Below are 23,492 nucleotides of genomic sequence, written 5' to 3'. Positions count from 1 at the left end.
TCACTTTACAAAGAAAACGACCCCAAAAATATATTTAAAAAAAAACTCACGTCGACTTTTCCCGTGTCGACCTTTTCCATGTCGACCCAATGACAGTGTCGACCTATTTCAGGTGTTGACCTAGTTACTGTCGATCAATAGTGGTTGACCTAATGACTGATGACCTAGTTACTGTTGACCAATAGTGGCCGACCTAATAACTGATGACCTAGTTACTGTCGACCAATAGTGGCCGACCTAATGACTGATGACCTAGTTACTGTCGACCAATAGTGGCCGACCTAATGACTGATGACCTAGTTAATGTCGACCAATAGTGGCCGACCTCATGACTGATGATCTAGTTACTGTCGACACTACGATCCACACCCATTTCAATGTACTACTTCTTTGGAACAAGTTAGTGATGCAGCATGGGAAGATATGGGTTGCTACATGTTTGTGTAACATATTTTATTAGTCATTTTATTGAAGACGTTTGTTCCCTTTAACACATTCCATCTAATTGATAAAATATCATGCATAAAATAGGATACAGAGAGAGCATTCCAAACACAGTGACACAATGGTAATGTCCCGTATGATATCACACCCAACCGCAATGCAATGTTAGGGTAGGAAGCACATGAGAGGGCTTCCTATCAAACCAAGAATAAAGGTCTTCACCTTGTACAAGATCCCACATTTTTGGTTCCCCTACTGAGATAATGACACATATATATGTATATTACATTATATATCTATATAATATATCTAGATATACACATAATATATAATATATAAATCATTATCTCAGTAGGGGACCCCAAAATGTGGGATCTTGAATTTTGGCTAAGGGATACTCAACCCTGTATATGCCAAGTTCTGTACTTAGACACAAACCGTCATTGTAAAGAGCGTTATTGCGCCCACAGCCAGCGACTGCGTCTTATGACCACGTGACATTGTTGAGTTGCCATTGTCTTGCTAAAATATGGTAAGCATCTCTTAATTTTGTTCCAGAAGACAGAAAACTTTTTGTGGGTATGCTGAATAAGCAGCAGTCAGAAGATGATGTCCGCCGACTATTCGAAGCCTTCGGGAACATTGAAGAATGTACGATCCTTCGGGGACCGGATGGAAACAGCAAAGGTAGACACTATATACAACGACATAGATCAAGCCATTGTTCTCTAAGTTTAATGTGAGAGAGCCATCCCATAATAATCCAGACATAGTAACATAGTAACATAGTATCTGAGGTTGAAAAAAGACAATTGTCCATCGAGTTCAACCTATTTGTGGTCTCCTATGCATGATGATTTGACTAAAATTTCTGACTGATGCTGCTGTCAGCCGTTACATTTTATCCCTATTTATAGTAACTATAATGCACGACTATGCACCATACCCCTGGATATCCTTATCCATTAGGAATTTATCTAACCCATTCTTAAAGGTGTTGACAGATTCCGCCATTACAACTCCCTCGGGCAGGGAATTCCAAACACGTATTGTCCTTACCGTGAAAAAGCCTTTACGCCGTATTGTGCGGAATCTCCTCTCCTCTAACCTGAGCGAGTGTCCACGAGTCCTCTGTGTTGATCTAACCAAAAACAGGTCCCGCGCAAGCTCTGTGTATTGTCCCCTTATATATTTGTAGATGTTGATCATATCCCCTCTTAGTCTCCGCTTTTCCAATGTAAACATGCCTAGTCTTTCAAGCCTTTCCTTGTATTCCATCGTCTCCATGCCCTTAATTAGTTTGGTCGCCCTCCTCTGTACCTTTTCTAGCTCCAGGATATCCTTCTATCTCTAATACAAAGAGGAGCCAGCCATGAGCCAATATTCAATAGAGTTATATTACCCAGTTATGAGGCACTAAGAGGTCTATTTACTAAGCCTTAGATGGAGATAAAGTACCAGCCAATCAGCTCCTAACTGACATGTCACATGCTGGGTTTGAAAAATGACAGTTAGGAGCTGATTGGCTGCTACTTTATCTCCATCCAAGCCTTAGTAAATTGAACCCTAAGTGCCTCATACCTCAGTGAACTCATGTTTCTAGCATATTAAAGACTGAATATTGATGTGGCCCACAATATGACTGTCTCCTGAATATACCAGGTACAGTTTAAAAACGTAAATTTAATTTATAAATATATAGGGTTTTTACCCACTAGTCTATTCCTAGTCATGCCATTGTAATTCCTTTCCTTTATTTGAGCATGAACTGGCAAAATATAGGGATTTACAGAATTGTGTGCAGGTATTAATAATTTTTACATTTTAGGGGCTTTTTTGTTGTTGGAGGAAACAATATCTCCCTGCTCTCCCGGCCTCCTCATCTGCAATGAAATTATGTTGAGTTACAAAAATTGGTTGAGCGCTGCTACAGGTAGCAGTACAGCGGCATTTTAACTCAGTTTAGTTAGCAAGCTGAAATAAAAAATATGTTGTTGGGAGTGTCCATAGTTTTATCAGTTCAATAAAACGGTTGCAAGCTGCGGGTTTGCTAAGCAGGACGAACCGGCATACCCATCACATATTATAAGTGGCAGAATAAACAAGGCAATATTGCCCGAAGGCTCGTCATACACATTTAAATGATCAAGCCATGAACTCTAAACAGAAATGTACCTATTATGACAGCAACTGATGATAATGATGATGATGATGATGATGATAATGATAATAAGAAGAATAAAAACACAATACGGTTGTATCATAATAATTAAAATGTCATGTTTAATTCCAATAAAATGTGTAAACCATGTTTACAATGTCCTATACTTCCCCTTTTAAGGATATTCTCAGTTAAATGTACTATTTCCCAGGACACTTTGGTGGTCATTCCGAGTTGTTCGCTCGCTAGCAGTTTTTAGCAACCGTGCAAACGCTATGCAGCCGCCCACTGGGAGTGTAACTTAGCTGAAGTGCGAACGAAAGGATCGCAGAGTGACTACAAAGTATTTTTGTGCAGTTTCAGAGTAGCTCCAAACCTACTCAGCGCTTGCGATCACTTCAGACTGTTCAGTTCCTGTTTTGACGTCGCAAACACGCCCAGCCACGCCTGCGTTTTTTCTGGCACACCTGCTTTTTTCCGAACACTCCCTGAAAATGGTCAGTTGCCACCCAGAAACGCCCACTTCATGTCAATCACTCTGCGGCCAGCAGTGCGACTGAAAAGCTTCGCTAGACCCTGTGTGAAACGACATCGTTCGTTGTAATAGTTCTTCGCGTGTGCGCATTGCGCCGCATACGCATGCGCAGTAGTGCCGTTTTTTGCCTCATCGCTGCACAGCAAACGAACACAGCTAGCGATCAACTCGGAATGACCCCCTTTACCCACTAGCAGAACCACCGGGCCCCCTTCCCTCTGTAATTGGCTATAAGGCAGATACAGTATTAGGCAGGGACTGTGGTGGGTATTCTGCTATTGGTGGCGTGGAGTTATTTTTAAAAGTAAATTTGGTGATACACTTTAACAAAATTCTATTCTGCCCTCGTACGGACTGATAATTGCTGGGTTTGACAGCGATTGGCCAGAGAGGGTAAGCGCTATTATAAGTGATGGCGTTAGACTGGTTGTGAACTTCTCATACTGTCAAAATTAACAATATTACTTTGGACATATTAGTAAATACATTATAGGAGCACATCTGATATTGTTAGGAATATTGCTTATTTATAAGGCGCCACAGCGCTGTACAGTGGGGAGATGAGTGTCTGTCAGAATGATTGCATGAGACAGGACAGGAAAATCAAAACGGACATACTGGAAGCATTAAGCCAAAAAACAGACTAAAAGCTGGGGCTTGAATGCAACCAACAGTGCATAAGATTTAATACTAGGTGGCATAGAGAACACGCAGGAGGATGGGGACAAGGACATGTGGGTGGACAGGATGGGAGCAGAAGAAAGGAGGGAGAGCGGAGGGCCCTGCTAGTGAGATCCATATGTTTGGAGCTCAGATTAAACAGATTATATCCAGGAGTCGAAAGAAAAAACCGACACATTTCCCACTCGCTCTTCTCTTTCACTGAATTAATCACATTCTTAGATTTTCGGGGATTGTCAGATCCACGTTATTACGTCTCATGATACTATGTTAAATCTGTAATCCAACCAAACTCCCCCGGATAAATCACATCTAATGAGGCTTTGTGTACAGTTCTCCATATGTGTCCTGACAAGTTCCTTGTTACAAACTTTATTCCGATGTTTGCTGGACTGAACTATTAATTTAATGCAACACTGAAGGAAACAATGGATGATGGTACACTGTCAGCTTGTTTATGGCAATCCATGGTTCAGTGCTATAAATACTTTATATAGTAGGACACCTGGAAGCTACAGGCTATACCCAGTTTTCCCATCACATGATCAGGTAACACCTCAACCTTGGATGACCTACAGTACTCCGCCAAATAATCCTCCAGATTCTGAGACCCCCATCAAAGACATTTTAATAGCCGAGGGGTCACATACACTCTTCCCACCACGGTGCAGCGTGCCAGCCTCATACCTGGGCTTATAAAGATGTCGTGCCAGATGAGTATAGAGAGGGGGCAGGGTGTGTGTCACATGCCTCCCCTGTACCCATGGACTTTTATGAACCACGTATTCTGCACACGTGATCGATATGCCACTGACCCAATCCGATTGGAGCAAATAGGTTATGCAGTCAGGGTTTTGTTTCAGAGCTATGTTTAAATTGTTATGTAAGATAAAACACAACTGAATTTTGCTTTTCTGCTTGATGTGTAGACATTCTTTAATAATTCTAATAAGTTTGCAGGGGGGGTCTTCAGTATGCTGGCTGTTGGGAACACAGCGCTAAGTATACCGGCGCCGAAATCCCGACAACCGGCACACCGACAATTATTCTCCCTCTTGGGGGTCCATGACCCCCGTGGAGGGAGAATAAATAGCGTGGCGTGCATAGTGCGCCGCCGTGCCTGCAGCATGGCAAGCGCAGCGAGCCCGCAAGGGGCTCATTTGCGTTAGCCCAGCTGCCGGTATGCCAGCGATCAGGATCCCGGTGCGGGTATACCATACTACACCCGGTTGCCACTTATCCATCAACTAGAACCACTGATGCATGAGTTCAGGAACCTCATGATCTGAATACTATGATGTATTAAAATTAAGATAATTGCACTGTCTTTAAATAAAACCTTCCCCCGCACTATAAAAAAAATATTAAAATATTAATATTAATAATATTTGTCTGTCTTAGTTGAAAGTTTAACTTATTGTAGATGGCGGACGTCCCTTACAATTTGTCATTCTGGTCCTTGACACAAATTAAATAATTTTCTCACAGCTGCTTTCATCAAAGAACACGAGTTACACGATTGATTGGTTTTAATGACACAATGTATAGCTGGAGATGGTATCATAGCAGTAGGTGTTCAAACATGTCCCCTATGTAGGCAGAGTCTTGGGAACAGAGCAGTAACAGCAAAATAAACCTAAAGACAAAAGAAGAACATCAATAAAAAAAAGTCTACGGGCACCTACAAATGGTCTTGAGTTTTGGAGTCACTCTTGTGTTTATATTAGCTTTATCTGGTTAATCCAATGATTAGCAGACCACGGAATGCATCTGCGTGACTCTGGAAGTACAAGATCATTAGTAGCTGATGTTAAAACCTTATAACAAGGGTTATACTCCTGCATGCTGTGCGGGCCTCAATGTTACATCTGTCCTTATTTCACATATGTGCATAATAATTGTTCAGAATTGGGGCTTCACTGAACCGACACACTCACGTTAATACAGTTTTTACTTCCTTCCCCTTTAGTTATACCCACAAGAGACCTTGTTGTGACAGTTGCTTAAATATGCACAAAGAGAACATGTTGCAGAGTACATCCCATGTTTCTCATCCTGGCTGGTATGAGTGCGCAAATATGCTTCATATTCATACATACAGCTTCAGGAGAGGACGACTGCCCCCATAATGTATACAAGATGGGTTATCGCTAATACAAAAAGAGATCTTATCTGCCATTAATCCCAATATCCAATCAGGCAGTAACCTTACAAGTCAGTGGTACTCCGCCCCTCTTAGATGGTAAGCTTGTTTCTGCAGGACCCCAATTCATTGCATGTTATTTGTTTGTATTCTGATCAGCTGCATTTACAGCACTGAGTACTATATTGCAGCACTGAGTACTATATTGCAGCACTGAGTACTATTATGGTGGTCATTCCGAGTTGTTCGCTCGTTGCCGATTTTCGCTATGCTGCGATTTGTTGCTAAATGCGCATGCGCATGGTACGCAGAGCGCATGCGCTAAGTTATTTTACACAAAACTTAGTAGATTTGCTGGTGTTCGTGCGGCGCTTTTCAGTCGCACTGCTGATCGGTGAGTGATTGACAGGAAAGGGGCGTTACTGGGTGGTAACTGAGCGTTTTCTGGGAGTGTGCTAAAAAAAGCAGGTGTGTCAGGGAAAAACGCGGGAGTGTCTGGAGAAACGGGGGAATGGCTGGCCGAACGCAGGGCGTGTTTGTGACGTCAAACCAGGAACTAAACGGACTGAGGTGATCGCAATCTAGGAGTAGGTCTGGAGCTACTCAGAAACTGCAGGAAATTATTTATTAGCAATTCTGCTAATCTTTCGTTCGCTATTCTGCTAAGCTAAGATACACTCCCAGAGGGCGGCGGCCTAGCGTGTGCAATGCTGCTAAAAGTAGCTAGCGAGCGAACAACTCGGAATGAGAGCCAATATTGCAGCTTTGATAATAATATCCATATGGAAAAAGCTGAATTATTATGGGCTGCAACATAATATTGGTTGCCACAGATTGCTGCTCATTTGTACTACTTAATAATAATATTATGAAATAACCTTTATAATGGAGCATCCCATGGCGGGAGCATTTCTGTATTCATTTTGTTGCACTTCGCCTGATTCAGCGTTACATGCCAACCTAATGGTTTGTGTTGAACTCCGATGGTGGGTGGAGCCGTTCTGTGCATGCACTGCTCCCTAAGCCGCAGCCTGATTGACAGGCTGTGGCTGTTTGGGGAAGGGAGTGGGTGGTGACCATTGTTTAGGTGTGCCGAGGCCAGAGTCTGCTTGTTACGACTTCCTGACCCTGGCATAAGTATTCCGGTGGTGTACGAATATATAGGAAAAAGATAAGAAATCTGCCCTCGGAATTGGCTGCTCACACGGTAACACCGTTGCTGCTATGGAGGAAGACGTATACTCCAAAAATTACCTCTAAGGGTTTCTGATCAAAGAAACTAGGTGAATGTAGGGGGTTTAATTCCAGCGCAATTGGTAATACACACAATACAAGTTTTCATTTCTAATTGGTATGTTTATCTGTATATAGAATGGCAATAAAAACTTGTATTGTGTGTATTACCGATTCCGCTTGACGTAAACCCCTTCCATTCAGGTGGAGTAAGTTTAGATTTAGTCAGATGGTCAATTGCTGCAACCGTTGCAACCGATGGTCATGATGGTGATTTGATGCTGCGATTTTGGATGCAACATTTGGATCTGCGATGCCAGGCTACTTCTTTTTCTTCAGACACCTCCTGTGGCATTCGCATAATTTCACATTGCTGCAGTTTCCCAAGATACAGCAGCAATGTAGTAGTGAATCAGGCCCGAATGTACATACGTGGGGAAATCTGCCATGTCCGGTAAAATTATCTGGTAGTTTATGTCAGGTTCTTTCACCAATTGAACTACGGTGTACACAGAAAACTGACATTGTGAATGAAACAAAGCACACCCAGAACAATCAGCACACATACAGCATATTGTATTTTTTGTTTGTACAAGCAGAATTTAACAATTTACATATACAGATGGGTCCATGTTTATCTTAACCTTTAATAGGATTAACTGTGATTGGCCAGTCAGATTAATCCCCTGCTGTAATGACTTAATCCCCTGCTGTATTGTTCTCTGTATTGTATTGCAGCTGGGAACAATAGATGAAGGGTTTATGCTAATAAGTCATGTTGTGCCTAGGCGCAGAAAACTAGTCAAGATAACCGTTGACCCATCTGTACATGGCCCAATGTGGTCACCAAACATATCCAATCCAACAACCCATGACTTTGTATACTACTTTTGTGGTCTGAGCTTACTTGTTTGTTATTGTTAATTGCACATAAATGTACTGACATAGGCTAATTTCTGGACATGATGTAGTAACAGGGAACACATATTTTGCTGAGATACAGGGAGGTACGGACATTAGCGTTGGTAGATAGGCAGCTCGCCGCTTAGTAACGTAATGTAGTTTAATGGTTGCCCTTCCTGTTCTGTGGTTATTGATTAGTCAATGAGCAGTCGTGCTGACTGGTATTTCCTCTAAACAAACATTTCACAGCCTCTTCTTAATCATTTTAATTACTTGGACTGTAGTTTCCTAGACATATATTTACTGATTCTTAGAAAGGTCATGGTGTCTGCTGATCAATACATTTTAATTGCTATATCCATATCGTTTTCTCTAAATCACTGCATGCAAATGAGAAACCATAACGAAAGATGCAATGGTAGTACATAAATATTAATTATAAAGATGTAGTGATATAGTCTTCTAAACCAAGATGGATAACGTACTGCTCGTGCAGGTGAGACTTGTCGTTGAAGAATAAGATGCGGAAAACTGTGATTTAAATGCCATGGAATATTCTCAGCTCCACGTGAAAATCACATCTCAGAGAAAATGTCTAAACCCTTTTTCCTCAAGAGTTTTTTTAATTTCATTTAAAAAGTTCTTCATTTAGCATATGTGTACTGTATGTTGTGAAATGTGTTGCTTTCATCTTTGGACATTTGACAAATAGAAACTTATATAATTGGCCAACTCACTCTTAGGTCTCTCTTTTGCAGGATGTGCGTTTGTGAAGTATTCATCGCACGCGGAAGCACAGGCAGCCATTAATGCTCTTCATGGAAGCCAGACAATGCCGGTGAGTATCAAATCCACCTACAGTATATAGCAGTGGTAGACAGTAGAAGAGCATCACCGTGGTAATGCAGTGCCGCTTATCTTGTGTTACGTTCTATTGAAATATTGTAAGTACCGTATATACTCGAGAATAAGTCGACCCGAATATAAGCCGAGGCACCTAATTTTACCACGAAAACCTGGGAAAACTTATTGACTCGAGTATGAGCCTAGGGTGGGAAATGCAGCTCTAGCCGTACACAGCCCTCATACTGCCAGATATGCCCCCACAGTGCCAGATATGCCCTCACACTGCCAGATATGCCCTCATACTGCCAGATATGCCCCCTCAGTGCCACATATGCCCCCCCCAAAGTGCCAAATATGCTCCCCCAGTGGCAGGTATAACTTACCTTCCGCTGCTCCCGCGCTGTCTTGTGAAGGAGGGACACGGAGGGCACAGCGCGCGTCTCTCCTGTGTCCCTCCTGCGTCTCCAGTGGCCGCGGCGGGTCTATTAAATGAAGTGCCGGTTCATGAGCCAATCAGAGCTCACGAATGGGTACTTCATTTAATAGACCCGCCGCTGCCGCCGGAGACGCAGGAGGGACACAGGAGAGGCGCGCGCTGTGCCCTCCGTGTCACTCCTTCCACTGACTTGAGTATAAGCCGAGGGAGCTTTTTCAGCACACAAAAAAGTGCTGAAAAAGTCGGCTTATACTCGAGTATATACGGTATGTGTTCTTATTCATGGTGAAAAGTAAGTAACTTTGTATCCAGTCTTTGCCCTGTCTTGGGGAATCAGAAGTGTCACTTAATAGAGGATCTGATTAGTAAATATCCTGAGCAATTGTGTAGTGCGGGTGCTCCAAATTTCTACAGTGCAAGTAATGTTCAATGGCCCATGTATTCCAGCTACAAAATGATAATCATAAACATTTCCTAATAAACACTTTAAATGTAATTAAGTACTAACTGTAAGTGAAGGTATCCACTAATGTGTTTGAGGGGACAGTGTAATCTACTCTCCACGCCATAGTAAATATTGCCAAAGAGATGCATATAACAAAAATTTAAAAAAACAAAAAACTTAAATACCAACAGCACGGGTTCCTTCCTTATAATATATTTGCATATACATTGTGTAATCTGTGAATAAAAAGTAGCATCTGATAATAGTGCCTTTTTTAATGCACAGTGCTAATCACATTTTGGTCTTCCATTCTGTCAATACAGGTGTGTTCTCATACACCTAGCCTCAACACATTATGCGACAGGCGCCTGGTGCAAATGAGCTGCCAGTACCCTGCGGCTTAGCTTGCATTGAGCATCTCTGTTACCCAAATTTGCATATTAGTAGCAATGCAATGCAATAAAACCACTTCTCAAGACTGCACTGATTAATATCATATGCGACGCTTGTTTATATACATGCTACTGAGTCTTAATCTGTATGTTAAGCATAACAGAACGTGTTGTGACAAAAAGCCACGGCTGTTTCAATGTAGTACTTTAAATATAGATTCAGACAAAGGTATATCAGGCCACACTTGTATATATCACTTACAAAACACATATACATTATTTTTAACTGTAAGTCACAAAATTAGTTGGTGTTTGCTAAATGGACTTCACGGTTATTCCTTAGCTACACTGACTAACCCAAAGAAAAATTGAGTATTGTGAACATGAAATGAGCAACAGGGAAGGAGAAAGTTGATGTTGGGTTTATTCTAAAACTTGAATGCCTCCATTGTCTCTAAGTTAAATGATCCAGAATTTCCAGTTTTTGGGTTGCTCTGATGAGTAAATCATCAAAGCATCTCTCAGTGCTGAGTTTAAAGGTAACCGTCTTTCTCTTTATTGTCCAGTATAGACACAGGTGAGAAATGCATGCGGGACAGCAGTCTCAGTGAATATGTACACAGGGTATGTGAGAAAACAGAGGCTAAATGGCTTTACACATTACATTGTACACCACGTCGCACAGATGTATAAACTATCCATCTGTTTTTGGATTACTTTCCAATTACAACTTTTTAAAAATCTCTCACTGTCACTTTTTCCTATATGCTATGCACCATTCGTGGAGCTGTAACTGCTCTGTCATACACTGTCCGTGGTAAACTGCTCTATGCTGTGCACTGTCCCTGGTGATGTAACTACTTTATACTATGCGCTGTCTGTGGTGCTGTATACAGTGCACTGTCCATGGTGCTGAAGCTACTCTATAGTATATAGTATGTACTGTCCATGGTGCTGAAGCTACTCTATAGTATATAGTATGTACTGTCCATGGTGCTGAAGCTACTCTATAGTATATAGTATGTACTGTCCATGGTGCTGAAGCTGCTTCATAGTATGCACTGTCCATGGTGCTGAAGCAACTTAATATTATGCACTGTCCATGGTGCTGAAGCTGCTTTATAGTATGCACTGTCCATGGTGCTGAAACAACTTAATAGTATGCACTGTCCATGGTGCTGAAGCTGCTTTATAGTATGCACTGACCATGGTGCTGAAGCAACTTAATAGTATGCACTGTCCATGGTGCTGAAGCTGCTTTATAGTATGCACTGTCCATGGTGCTGAAGCAACTTAATAGTATGCACTGTCCATGGTGCTGAAGCTACTTTATAGTAAGCACTGTCCATGGTGCTGAAGCTGCTTTATAGTATGCACTGTCCATGGTGCTGAAGCTACTTCATAGTATGCACTGTCCATGGTGCTGAAGCGTCTTTATACTAGTATGCACATAACGTAGGGGTCCAGTATGAAATACCGGTGCTCGGGATCCCATCAGTAAGGATCCTAACAGCCGGCATTCTGACTCCATCCCGTAAGTAGTGCTGTAGCTTCTTTATACTCTGCACTGTCTGTGGTGCTGTAACTGCTTTATACTCTGCACTGTCTGTGGTGCTGTAACTGCTTTATACTATGCACTGTCCATGGTGCTGCAGCTGCTCTATACTATGCACAACCCATGGTACTGGCAGTGCTCTAAGGGGGTGATTCAGACTGGAACACTGCAGTGGCAGTGTTTGCACTCTGGTGATGTGTGCGCACATGCAGAAGCCACACTGCGCATGCACACACGTGAGATGAGGGTGGTCACGGAGTGATTCAGCAGCTTTGGGGAGTGTTGGTGGCATTAGGGGGCATGGTCCAGACAATGGAGGCATGTCTGGACTGATTGCAGGGTGGGCCACGGTGCCTGCGTGATGTCACACACAGCCATTGTGGGCAAAAACATGGCAGGTAGCTTCCTGTCTTCGCAGCTAGGCTGCGTAGGCAGGGAGCTGCTCACCAAGTGCGGGGGTGGGGGGGGGCTGTCAAGTGGGTCAGACTAGCCCTATGCTGGGCATGTCAGGGATTGATCAGCTCTGAATCACACCCTATATTATGTATGTACCCTTCATAGTGTTATCTATACTATACACTACACTGTTACAAACATTGGATATGATGCTGTTACTGTTCTGTATTATGCAATGATGATGGATTTGTTTCTATTCTATTAACAGTAAAACATAGTTTTAATATTACCTTCATCTCACATTGGAGGTTAAATCTAAGTACTGTAGAATTTAATTTTATGCTGATGACTTTTGTCAAATCTTTTCTAGAGGTGACTGGCATACAGCTGTCATGTAGTGCTCCCTAGTTTCCAAAATGATTTTAATGACATATATACTGTATTTTATTTACAGTACAACTGTATTATGTTAGGCATTAATAGCAGTTGTGACCTTATACATGTTTCAGTAAGAATGTATTGTATTAATCCATGTACTGTGTACTATGAGCAATGAGGAGAACATTTTTTTAAGTTTAGGATTATTGCTGCTATATTTAGCTTACTAAAATTAGCTACCTTATTGTACCCAGATGTGGGCTCGGTATAGACTATCGCATGTTCTGTGGAGAGACTGTTAATCATGGCTTACCTTAACATGTATATGCTTTTAAGCAGTGTTAGTTTGTATTATTTAAATCGATTCTACAATGTAATCCTATTTTTAATCAAAACACATGTAAGACAGTGATCAATATAATACTAATTACATTACCCTGAAGTAAGCCTCTTTTGTACACCTACAGTACTTCATTCTCAATCTACTGTACCTCCCAAATAACGTATCTAGAGACCAGCGTTCATGTCACCTACTGTACTATGCCCCTAACTACCCAAAATGACAACTGGTCCACCCTGGTTTTCTATTTAGTGCCAAACTCCTCCTAATTGATAAATAGAGAATCTTAGTGCTGGAACAGTTGTGTAAGTGCCATATTTTTATGTTTTCTATACTATAATATCCATTTTCTCCTCTTTGAATTGCCCACCCATGGAAGTATTTCTTATTTAAAATGTTAGTATTTCTTCTGTAATACTGTATATGCTATAGACAGCTTATTATATTGTGTTTCCAGCTTGACAAATATGCCTGACTTGCTGGATAATCTAGCTGTTTTTATGATGTGTTATATTATTTTATTGAAAAAATGTAGTTTTCCCGGCACCTCACTGCTTCCTGTACGACGGAGCCCTGCTGCTTCCAGATAGGCTCCTTGTGGCATGGTGTATTGTCATGGCAACCGGCACTATGATATCACAGGTGCTTATTGGCAATATGGTTTGAGACAAGCAAACGTCCATGTGCGTTGGAGTAGCTCATCAAATCTTTTTTTTTACAGAGATATCCCTGTATTTTAAATGCACTATTGATTGTTGTGGCAACGCAAATTCTATATAAGGTTTGGAAAGAAAGAGATATTGGGGGTCATTCCGACCCGATCGCTCGATGCAGTTGTTCGCATGCCGGACAGCCGAAGGCCGTCGTTCCCTAGCGATTGCCTCTGCCTGATTGACAGGCAGAGGCACTCAATGGGTGGGAGGGGGCAGCACGGCAGCGTTAGGCTGCTGTTTTGGGGGCGCGGTCCGGCCAACACAGGCATGGCTGGACCGTGCGGGGGGGAGGGCCGCAGCGGCTGTGTGACATCACACGCAGCTGCTTTGACCAGGGCAGTGATGAGCAACTCCCAGCCAGTCGCAGGAGCTGCGCTGGCCGGGAGTTACTCAACAAGTACAAAAGCATCGCCGCTGTGCAATGCTTTTGTACTTGTGCATGGGGGGGGGCCGGACAGACATGCGGGGCGGGCTAGCCCTGTGCTGGGCGTCCCCCTGCATGTCTGGGAACATGATTGTAGCTGTGCTAAATTTAGCACAGCTACGATCAACTCGGAATGACCCCCATTGCCACAACGCTGTTCTTGTGGAGTACTAGTGCTGCCTACATTGATCCTGGTTTCCAACACTACATGTAGTTCATAAGTCAATAGTAAATTGTGGTGGTGCACCGGGCGATGAAAGTTATGTTTTGAAGTTTTATAACGTTATTGTTTTATTTATCCACACACTTTGTTTCACTCTTTCTATCCACACACGGCCCTAACAAAGACTTTCCACTGTGTCATTTTCACCACTGCACTTTTATTTTAGTTTATTATCTACAGTTTATGAGTTTTAGTTAAAAGTTTTTCTACTTAATTTTAGGTGAAGTTATTGCAGGAGATTCCCTCAATATTCCTGTCAGGTCTCAGGCTCCTATATCTCCAAGTCTGTCAGGATTATTGCTGCTCTGTGCTTTGTCTTTCACACAACATATGTTCCTTCATAGTTTTTAAAAGGCAACTATATTTAATGAGAGTTATTTCATCCCCCTGGCTGGATAAATGCCACCATCTCCTTTGCAGATTACAGCCGCAACGCGCCTCAATTTCTGTTGTTTTAGAAGCACCTTGTATGCTGTTTATTACCAAAGCCACTCATAAGATACTTTTATGCTTTGTGCGGAACATTCTATGTTAAAAATTCAAATACAAAAATTACTGTATTTTCCGACTATGGAATAAACTAGCTAACAACTGTACTTTAATTGGATATTCTGGTAAATACTGTACATATAATAATAGAATATTAGACATCTTGTAAGGAGTGATATGGAATAATGCAGATACAGATGGGTCCACGGTTATCTTGGCTAGTTTGCTGCGCCTAGGCACAACATAGTTTATTAACATAAACCCTTCATCTATTGTTCTCAGCTGCAATACAATACAGAGAACAATACAGCAGGGGATTAAATCATTACAGCAGGGGATTAAGTCCGGCTGGCAAGTCTCAGTTAATCCTATTAAAGGTCAAGATAAACGTGGACCCATCTGTACAGTAATAAGTTCTGTACAGTAAGTAATAGTGGGGCAGATGTATTAAGCCCGGACAAGGGATAAAGCAGTGATAAGTGCAAGGTGATAACGAACCAACCAATCATTACGCGTTTGAAAAATGACAGTTAGGAGCTGATTGGCTGGTGTGTTATCACCTTCTACTTATCACTGCTTTATCACTTCTCCAGGCTTAATACATCTGCCCTAGTAAATGATATTTCAGAGCTTCTTTGAGTTTTAAATGTGGGATGGTCTTCAAGCTGTATATCTGCCAACCATGGGCCTTATTCATATGTGGTCACAAAACAACTATTATACGCAAATCTGCCAATATGTTCTTACTGCACGTGTCTGGGCCACAGTGCACATGCGCAGTGAATGATTTGCCATTGCAGATGCACCAGGAAATTAGTCACAAAGTGAGTGACAGTAGACAGCGTGTAAGGGTATGAATGGGGAGTGGTCGGGTAAACACAGGCGTGTCATGGCCATTCAAATGCCGTTTTACGGGCAAGCATGAATTAGAAGTTGTGATCTTACTTGCTACTGAAGAGTCCTCTGCGTCTCTAGAGAGCAGCTCAGCCTGCATGTCTATAGAGGCACTCAGACTATGCGACATGACCCGATTTGTGACAGTGTTTTTAATTGGATATTCAGCAGCTGTATGCCGTTGGATGGGAATGATGCAACTGAAGTGGGTGACCCTAAGCCCATGTTCGCTTCTGCCCATATTAGCATACAGTTGCAATTGCGTACGGCAAAAGATAGCAACAGCAGAAGCAAGAACAATCACATCTGAATTAGTCCCCATACCTGTAATATCAGAATGTTATGCAAAAAATGGTATGCATTAAAATAAAATCACAATACTTGTGCTGTAGCTATCTGGACTTGGGTGGTCATTCCAAGTTGTTCACTCACAGCAGTTTTTAGCAGCCGTGCAAACGCTATGCCCCCGCCCACTGGGAGTGTATTTTAGCTTAGCAGAAGTGCGAACGAAAGGATCGCAGAGCGGCTACGAAATAATTTTGTGCAGTTTCAGAGTAGCTTCAGACCTATTCAGCGCTTGTGATCACTTCAGACTATTCAGTTCCTGTTTTGACATCATGAACACGCCCTGCGTTCGGCCAGCCACGCCTGCGTTTTTCCGAACATCTCCCTGAAAACGGTCAGTTGACACCCAGAAACGTCCTCTTCCTATCAATCACTCTGCGTCCAGCAGTGCGACTGAAAAGCTTTGCTAGATCTTGTGTGAAACAACATCGCTCGTTGTAATAGTATGACGCGCGTGCGCATTGCGCCACATGCGCAGAAGTGCCTTTTTTCGCCTTATCGCTGCGCAGCGAATGAAAGCAGCTAGCGATCAACTCGGAATTACCCCCTTGATCCTAGCTGTAAATTCAGTGAGCCGCAACTCTTCAAGGCGATGTTTGGCTGTGCACATTTCCAGTAATTATGGTAGAAAACATTGCTTATTTTTTGCTTGCACCTCTATGGGACGTGTGCAAAAACAAGAAAGGTTTTCCTGCCCTAATATCCTGCATAGAATTAGTGTAAGAGGTTCTTGTGGTAATTTCATCTGTTCCATAGAGGAAACATCTGTATCTAGTAACCAATGTCATGCCTGCCTCATAGTATTGAAGTCCTGGTGCTTAATGAATTGGCCATGCTCTCATAAATATTAGTTTAGCCCAAAGGTGACAGGCACACTTTAAATAAGGCACAGCTGGTGAAAAGTGCTGCAATTCCTTTTTATTGTTTGACTATTTTGTAACATTAGAATGAAAGCTCCTGTGAAGTAGTTCCTTTCTGACCATTATTTTACAATTTTGTGCTCACAGTAGATTATTTCGATATAATATGTTGATGAATCATAAATATTTGATAATATTAATGGTAATAATAAATAATTGTACCATAGTCTATCCATTGAAAAATTATCTGCACATGCTGCATTGCTTTATTGCAATGTGTTCACATGCTTGATGTACATATGGGAAACCAGCAAGTGTATAGAATGTATGCAAAAAGGAATGATGAAATCCAGCCTTTGTACATTGGGTACTGTAGGTCTAGCTTTACATTACAGATTGAGAAGCCAGTACAGTGGATCATGTGCAGGCCTGGAGTGGCAGATCCGGGCTGAGCTGGTGTAAAGTGCATTAATTTATTAGTTGGCCAGTGTTTAATGCACATATTTCTTATAATGGACCGATCAGTCTTGGTTAGTTTATAATGTAATAATATAGATCCATACAATAAATACTGTGCTGGCCCATGGGTGGCAATAATGGATTAACACCATAGTAGCCAACGTCTTGACTGATGTAGTGACTCTGTGCCATAATTAGGCTGAGCAAAACTGTTCATTTTACCTCCTAGCCCTTACAGGCCCCCTGGTCCGCTGGCAGTGGAAAAGCTTAGAGACTTGCACAAATGAATATAAATTAATTATTTGTAAATTACTAGCATTTGTTCGCTGCTACAATCATGTGGATGTCCATTATTGCTCAGCGGAACTAATTTAACGAAGACAGTAGTGCCATCTAATATTGTGATGTATATTTTATATTGTACACATTGGTCACAAAATTTCTTTGTAAACAATATTTGTACAGTATATATGTCATTAAAATAGTTTTGGTAAACTAGGGAGCACCACATGACAGCTGTATGCCAGTCATTTCTAGAAGACATTTGTCAAAAGTCATCAGTATAAAATAAAATTCTACAGTACTGAGATTTAACCTCCAATGTGAGATGAAGGTAATCTTAAAATTATGTTTTACTGTTAATAGAACAGAAACAAATCCATCATCATTGAATAGTATAGAACAGTAAAAGCACCATATCCATTGCTTAGGACAGTGTACTGTATAGTATAGAAAACACTATGAAGGGAAAATACATAGTATAGAGCAGTGCCAATACCCTGGGCTGTGCATAGTATAAAGAAGCTTCAGCACCATGGACAGTGTAGAATATAAAGCAGTTACAGCACCACAGACAGTGCAGAGTATAAAGAAGCTTCAGCACCATGGACAGTGCATAGTATAAAGCAATTAGGGGTCTATTTACTAAGCCTTGGATGGAGATAAAGTCACTGGAGATAAAGTACCAGCCAATCAGCTCCTGTCATTTTCAAAACACAGCCTGTGACATGGCAGTTAGGAGCTGATTGGCTGGTACTTTATCTACAGCGACTTTATCTCCATCAAAGGCTTAGTAAATAGATCCCTTACAGCACTACGGTGCAGTATCCTGACTGCCAGGATCCCGAGCACCAGCATTTCATACTGGACCCCTGCATGCATACAGCACCGCAGACAGTGCATAGTATAAAGCAGCTTCAGCACCACGGACAGTGCATAGTATAAACCAGCTTCAGCACCATGGACAGTGCATAATATAAAGCATCTTCAGCACCACAGACAGTGCATAGTATAAACCAGCTTCAGCACCACGGACAGTGCATAGTATAAACCAGCTTCATCACCACGGACAGTGCATAGTATAAACCAGTTTAAGCACCACGGACAGTGCATAGTATAAAGCAGCTGCAGCACCATGGACAGTGCATAGTATAAACCAGCTTCATCACCACGGACAGTGCATAGTATAAACCAGCTTCAGCACCACGGACAGTGTATAGTATAGACCAGCTTCAGCACCACGGGCAGTGCATAGTATAAACCAGCTTCAGCACCATGGACAGTGCATAGTATAAACCAGCTTCATCACCACGGACAGTGCATAGTATAAACCAGCTTCAGCACCACAGACAGTGCATAGTATAAACCAGCTTCATCACCACGGACAGTGCATAGTATAAACCAGTTTCAGCACCACGGACAGTGCATAGTATAAACCAGCTTCAGCACCACGGACAGTGCATAGTATAAACCAGCTTCAGCACCACAGACAGTGCATAGTATAAACCAGCTTCAGCATCACGGACAGTGCATAGTATAAAGCAGTTTCAGCACCACGGACAGTGTATAGTATAAACCAGCTTCAGCACCACGGACAGTGCATAGTATAAACCAGCTTCAGCACCACAGACAGTGCATAGTATAAACCAGCTTCAGCACCACAGACAGTGCATAGTATATACAATACCGATGTGAACAAGCCTTAGTGAAACGTACGTCATCGGCATACCAGACGTACACGGTTTCCGGGGGCGTGGAATCCTCTGCCCGACCCGGCGTCTGGCCATGTGAGCGGCTCCCTGCATCTGTCCGTGCACACAGGAATGGTAGCCTACACATGCTTCTCCATTTCAGAGCGGCTCTCTCATCCAGAATAGTCCTCCTGCGGTCCCTGCACTGTGGCGGCATAACAGGGAAGTAGGGGCTCCTTTCGGGACAGCAGAAGCAACTCGCACCTCTTTCTTCCATCCCGGTATCAGATGTACCCCGAACTCTCATCGGACTCATTCACTGCATTTATTTGCACATGAGACGACAGCAGAAAGGGGAATCAGTCTGTCATTGCCGGGAAGTGCTTTCTCTTTCTCGTACAATTCACCCACATGATTTAGCAGCTCACTGCTTTGTAACAAGGTACACCACACCATGATACATTGTTGTCATTGACAGACACAATATTTTTATTGTTTCATGCTTAATACTGCTACATGTGGATACTGAATATGAGACAGCTATCGGCCTGATGGTCCTCTCCTATATATTATGTTACAATGGTTGATGAAATTAGTATGGGACTGTGATCTTGATGCCGTATAATTAATGAATTAATTTGCATGTGCATGCTATCATGGGATATTATTACATTATATGAAGATCATGTCCCTGTCTTCTGCTATATCAATTGTCGGTTGCCTGAAAAGGAACATGTATATGAATATGAGCTGCCTTTTTGCATGAAGGGGAGAGGCCAATGTTTTTGTTTTCCACTGATGAATATCTGACACATTAGGTGCGACGTATCAGAATATTCAGGATATGGATCGTCATTTGACCATTCTTTGATGCACTAAGCTGTGATTCTAAATGCTACAGAATTTTGAAGTGTGCACCCATACCATTCCTGCCCTCTTGGAGGACTACTATCTCCTCCCACTAAAGGGGATATACGACAGTAGATTTAACAGTTACCGCCTATCGGGTATATGCCTTCAGAATGAGATTCCACTATTTACTGAGAGAAATCTCCAGATACCTTTTGGCTACCCGCATTAATTATTAAATCAATATTTTCACTTTTTGTTTCACATTTCTACAATTATTGTTAAATTGTCTAAAGAAGCTTTTGTAATTTTAAAGAAGCTTTTGTAATTTTTTATTTTATTTAGTTTTGTCACATAGCAGATACGTGGCTATGTTATGAATCTATCTACCGTGAGATCCATTTACTCACATGATATGATGAATACGTACCGCGTAAAAGCCATGTCATGACTCAGTGTCACTTAAAGTCAATTTTGACTGACCTGTTTTGATTGTATATGTATTTGACCCTTTATCTTAATCAATCCCAATAAATGTTAAGTTTTAATCTTATAATATTTCAGATTCATATATAAAAAAGAGTGCGCCACCAAGTAAGCCTTCTCTGGGTGACGACCTTCCTATGGTCGTTCTCCCCTTTGTGTCCTCTCAAGAGTGCATAGTATAAACCAGCTTCAGCACCACAGACAGTGCATAGTATAAAGCAGTTTCAGCACCACGGACAGTGCATAGTATAAACCAGCTTCAGCACCACGGACAGTGCATAGTATAACGCAGTTTCAGCACCATGGATTGTGCATAGATTTCCTTCTCAAATTAACACAATACGATGCTTGGGGCCGCTAACTCACAAGCACGCCACGTAAAGCTGCCCATGGGGGAAGCAGCTGATCCTGAGATCTACGCCTGTAGCTCTGACCATTTGCCCTTGTGACTTGTTGGTCATCATAGCGAAGCAGACGTTTACAGAAAACCGCAGGCGCTTTAATTGAAAAGGAAAATTTTGGCAAATAAGATGTATACGTGGTATAAACACAGTCTCACCTGCACCACATCCCTCTGCCTCAATTAGGTTCCTCTGAAGAGCAGTCACTTTATCTCAGGAACGATGCATAACTTGGGCAGAGTCAAGTTCTGCAGAAGCATGATCGGAACACCAATTTTCAGTGCGCCGGGTGGCAAGCGTCTGCTTTTTCCTTTATTGCTCCTCTCCCCGACCTTTCTAGGTCACAAAGCTATACAATAGTGAAAATGCAACCCAAACTCATCCAGCACTTTTTGCATGATGTCGGAACAAACAAACAGACAAAAATTCAGATATTGTTTTTTCGTCTCCATAGTTCATAATCAGTCCCTAGAAGTATATTTCTTAAACAAAATTTGTTATGTATAGACATAACCTTTACAGTTTTGTTATATGTATAGATAAGCGTAGGTCATTTACTGACCCTCATTATCTGCAGATGATATGCACGGGTTTGGGACTGCTGTAGCAGTGGCTATAAAACTCATGGTGCAGTCCTAATAGTACAGAGATTTAAATCCAGGCTGATCCCCTACTACTTCTATTTTAGAGTGCATCTTCCATGTAAAGCTCCAAGTCATGGAATCTGCAAGCGCAGGTGGCCCTATCCCACGTCAAGATAAAGCAAAACTCAGCCCATCTGTCCTTAGTGTAGACCAGATACTGTATGTATATGCAGTCATATTACCATATACTTCCTATAGATCTCCTGTGAAGGACAACACATAGAAGAGGCACAGCGGCCTATCTTTCCCTGTTGTACATGTACTAGTCCCTAATTGATGTAATTAGCATAGCACAGCATGCTGACAATGTACTGTAACTATAACGTATGATGGATCATGTTGTGAGATATCGTCATGTCCATCTCAGTGCCTTGCACCTTCTAGTAATTGGTTTGCGTCTTACTGGCTATACTTGTATTATAGGTATAGGAAATAATTATCTCTGCTTGAGATACTGTATGAGCAACGTTACACTTAATGAGAGGAGAGAACCAAGAACAGGACTTCTTCTAAGACAACATTGCATTTACTGTGAGACCTATGATGTTCAAAATTAATCAAAATTGTAAGATGGGATTATGCTCACCCCTATTGTAAATGAGATAAAAGTAGTGGAAATGATATAGGATATTAGAAGTCATTAAGACGTTCAGTGACAGTATAAAGACACAATCCTGTTGACCTGGGTGATATTTTGTATTCTCTGTAATATATAGTAGGGGATGTGTTATTTACAGAAGAATTTTTGCCTTTTGCATCTATACTACTGACAAATAATGTGTTAATTACATCAGTATATAAAAACTCACAGATTATATAGATATTATTCATAAGCGTCCCTCTCTATAGTATTATTATTTGTGTTGTGCATTACAAGGCAATGCACTATGGGGGTCATTCCGAGTTGATCGCTCGCTGCCGATTTTTGCAGCACAGTGATCAGGTTAAAAAGCTGCATTTCTGCGCAGGTGTATGGGCCGCAATGCGCACACGCATTGTACGGGTAAAAAGCCCGTTGTGGTTGTGCACAGGTTCTAGCGAAGTTTTTCTTCGCACTGACGGCCGCAAGAAGATTGACTGGAAGGAGGCGTTTCTGGGTGTCAACTGACCGTTTTCAGGGAGTGTTTGCAAAAATGCAGGCGTGTCTGAAAAAACGCAGGCGTGGCTGGGCGTTCGCTGGGTGTGTGTATGATGTCAAATCCGGACATGAATAGGCTGAAGTGATCGCAAGTGCTGAGTAGGTTCAGAGCTACTCAGAAACTGCACAAACTGTTTTTAAAGAGCTCGGCTGCACATGCGTTCGCACTTCTGCTAAGCTAAAATACACTCCCCAGTGGGCGGCGGCATAGCGTTTGCACAGCTGCTAAAACTAGCCAGCGAGCGATCAACTCGGAATGACCCCCTATGGGCCTAATTCAGCATGGAAACAGATAAGATTGCGTTTGCATGCTGGGGACTTCTGAAGTGTGCACACATGCAGAAGCTGCACTGCATATGCGCACACTGTGAGATGCGACAGCATCTCATATACCTGTAATTGACAGGCAGAGGCGTTCACGGGGTGGGAGGGAGCATTTTCAAGGCACGGTCCGGACAATATAGGAGTGTCTGGACCGTTTGTGGAGTGGGCTGCGTTGGCTGCGTGACATCAAATGCAGCCGCTTTGACCCAGAACATGGTGGGTAGCATCTGACTTTGCAGATAGGCTGCGTAGGCAGAGGGCTACCCTAAACATGCGAAAGCATCGCCACCGCGTGATGCTTTTGCATGTGTGCGGGGGGGGGGGCTGGATCCGGCATGCGGTGCAGACTTGCCCTGTGCTGGCCATCTCCTTGCATGCTAGACAA

General features: G+C 42.2%; 1 protein-coding gene across 12 annotated transcripts in view; it reads left to right on the top strand.

The window, feature by feature from the left end:
* Positions 1-23,492, top strand: part of CELF4 (CUGBP Elav-like family member 4) — a 1,208,497-nt gene that overhangs the window by 1,028,812 nt on the left and 156,193 nt on the right. For 8 of the 12 annotated variants that reach the window (XR_010243565.1, XM_063958143.1, XM_063958153.1 and 5 more), the window contains exons 4-5: positions 1,003-1,131; positions 8,859-8,938. Coding sequence is in view for 11 of the 12 variants with exons in the window: in XM_063958143.1 (XP_063814213.1) it covers positions 1,003-1,131; positions 8,859-8,938 (209 nt within the window). In the remaining variant the exon portion in view is untranslated. The remainder of the gene's footprint in view (positions 1-1,002; positions 1,132-8,858; positions 8,939-23,492) is intronic. The other 4 variants (XM_063958095.1, XM_063958125.1, XM_063958099.1 and 1 more) reach the window with 1 other exon arrangement.

Source organism: Pseudophryne corroboree, chromosome 1 (genome assembly GCF_028390025.1).
Source record: "Pseudophryne corroboree isolate aPseCor3 chromosome 1, aPseCor3.hap2, whole genome shotgun sequence".
Lineage (NCBI taxonomy): Eukaryota > Metazoa > Chordata > Amphibia > Anura > Myobatrachidae > Pseudophryne > Pseudophryne corroboree.
Note: the sequence above shows the minus strand (reverse complement) of the source record. Positions and strands in the feature narration are given on the sequence as shown.